Genomic DNA, 2,244 nt, shown 5'->3' on the forward strand with positions numbered 1-2,244 from the left:
TTCTCTTGTTGCGGAGCATGGGCTCTAGGCACGCGGGCTTCAGTAGTTGTGACACCCGGGCTCAGTAGTTGTGGCTTGCAGGCTCTGTAGTTGTGGCGCACGAGTTTAGTTGCTCCGGGGCATGTGGGCTCTTCCCGGACCAGGTTTCGAACCCGTATCCCCTGCATTGGCAGGCGGATTCTTAACCATTGCACCACCAGGGAAGCCCCCGACCTCTTTTGATTGAATGCTTCCCACTGAGAGAGGCCGAGTCCTAGCGCCTAGCTGAGATCTCACTCAAGATCTAACTTAAGATGAGTGCTTTGGTTCCACACTTTGAAACATCCTCACTGTACCTTGGAGACCTGCATCCCGAAGTGAACGAGGCGATGATGTATGAGAAATTCAGCACTGCCAGGCCGATCCTGTCCCTTAGGGTCTGCCGTGACCTGGTCACTCGCTGCTCCCTGGGCTATGTGCATGTGAACTTCTTGCTGCGGACTGATACCGAGTGGACTCTGGACACTATGAACTTGGTATTATCAATGGCAAGCCGCTGCGTATTACGTGGTCCCAGCGTGACCCATCACTTTGTAAGAGTGGAGTGGGCAATATATTCATCAAAAATCTTGCCCAGTCTATTGATAACAAGTCCCTTTATGATACATTTTCTGTCTTTGGAAACATTATTTTTTGTAAAGTAGTAACCGATGAAAATGGATCAAGGGGTTTTGGATTTGTGCATTTTGAGAAGTCAGAAGCTGCTAGGAGAGCCATTGCAAAAATGAATAGGATTCTGCTGAAAGGTAGCCGAGTTTTTGCTGGGCAGTTTAAACCTCGCAAAGAAAGGGAAGCAGAACTCAGAGCTCAAGCAAACATATTTACCAATGTCTACATTAAGAATTTTGGAGATGCTATAGATGATGAATGTCTTAAAGAGGTTTTAGGTGAGTTTGGTTCTGTATTAAGTGTGAGAGTTATGACTGACGAAAATGGAAAATCCAAAAGCTTTGGATTTGTGAGTTTTGAGAATTTTGAAAAAGCCCAGAAAGCCATTGAAGGAATGAATGGAAAAGTCCTTAATGGAAATCAAGTTTATGTTGGTAGAGCACAGAACAAAGCTGAGAGACAGTCTGAATTAAAACACAAATTTGAGCAAATAAAACAGGGTAAACTCACCAGGCGCAAGGGTGCTAATCTTTATGTGAAAAATCTTGAAGATGATATTGATAATAAATGACTGAGAAGAGAATTCTCCCTCTTTGGCACAATCACTAGTACCAGGGTCATGATGGAGGCAGGCTGCAGCAAAGGCTTTGGCTTTGTTAGCGATACATCTCCTGAGGAAGCTAATAAAGCCGTCATGGCAATGAATGGAAAAATTGTGATCACCAAACCACTGTATGTGGCTGGCACAAAGCAAGGAGGAGCACCAGGCTCTCCTCACCAAGAACTATATGGAGAGAGCGGTGGCTCTGAAAGATGGAGGTTATTCTATACTCAACACTCCCAAGGCAGTAGCAACATCGTCACGTAACTGTGTGCCTGCTCTTCCTCAGCTTCAATGTGGAAGTGCACATCTTTGTAAGACTGTGCTCAGGGCCAAACATCATCCATCCAGAGTATATTGGATATTCTACCCACTCAGCAGCAGCAGCACCTAAGCTATCATTCAGCACCTCCAGACCACTGCAAGTGCAGGGAGCCAAGTCAGCCTGTCAGATCACCAACAGAACAACCCAGACCATGGCTGTTCACCCTCAAACTTCTGCCTCGGGACCACGTGCAAATCGGAGATTCAAAAAAGTTTCAGGTGTTGCAGGTGTTCGCAGTCCTCTAAAATTTAAAATAGGAAGGCCAGCATCCATCCAAAAGCCTGTCCCTGTTTGTATACAAGGCCATGATATGTTGAATGTGTCTATATTGGCATCAGCTAGTACTCAGAAGACGATCTTGGCTGAAAAGCTAGTTCCTCTGGTTCAGTCCATTCACCCAACTCTGGAGAAATCTCTGGAATACTTTTGGAGATGGATAATGCTGAAATTCTTTATATGCTCAAATATCCTGAGTTTCTACATGCCAAAATTGATGAACTCATCTTTACTCTGCAATCCAACCAAGCTCAAGATACTGTCCTGAGAGCCACTAACAGCACTCCCAGTATTTGACTTGTGTAAGATGAAATTCCTGCTTGCAGAAAGTTCCAAACAATGAAAAACATAAACATTGGAGAAAATGAGAGTAAAAAAGGTCTAAAAGAAAAAT

The 2,244-nt window shown here is 44.5% G+C and overlaps 1 protein-coding gene across 1 annotated transcript; it reads left to right on the forward strand.

The window, feature by feature from the left end:
• The first annotated feature begins 293 nt into the window (after positions 1-293).
• On the forward strand, positions 294-1,643 carry LOC133081827 (polyadenylate-binding protein 1-like). Its single transcript, XM_061178172.1, is given in 3 exon segments — positions 294-513; positions 516-1,386; positions 1,388-1,643. Coding segments are annotated over 3 exon segments (1,347 nt in total).
• The last annotated feature ends 601 nt before the right edge of the window (positions 1,644-2,244 follow it).

Source organism: Eubalaena glacialis, chromosome X (assembly GCF_028564815.1).
Source record: "Eubalaena glacialis isolate mEubGla1 chromosome X, mEubGla1.1.hap2.+ XY, whole genome shotgun sequence".
Classification (NCBI taxonomy): domain Eukaryota; kingdom Metazoa; phylum Chordata; class Mammalia; order Artiodactyla; family Balaenidae; genus Eubalaena; species Eubalaena glacialis.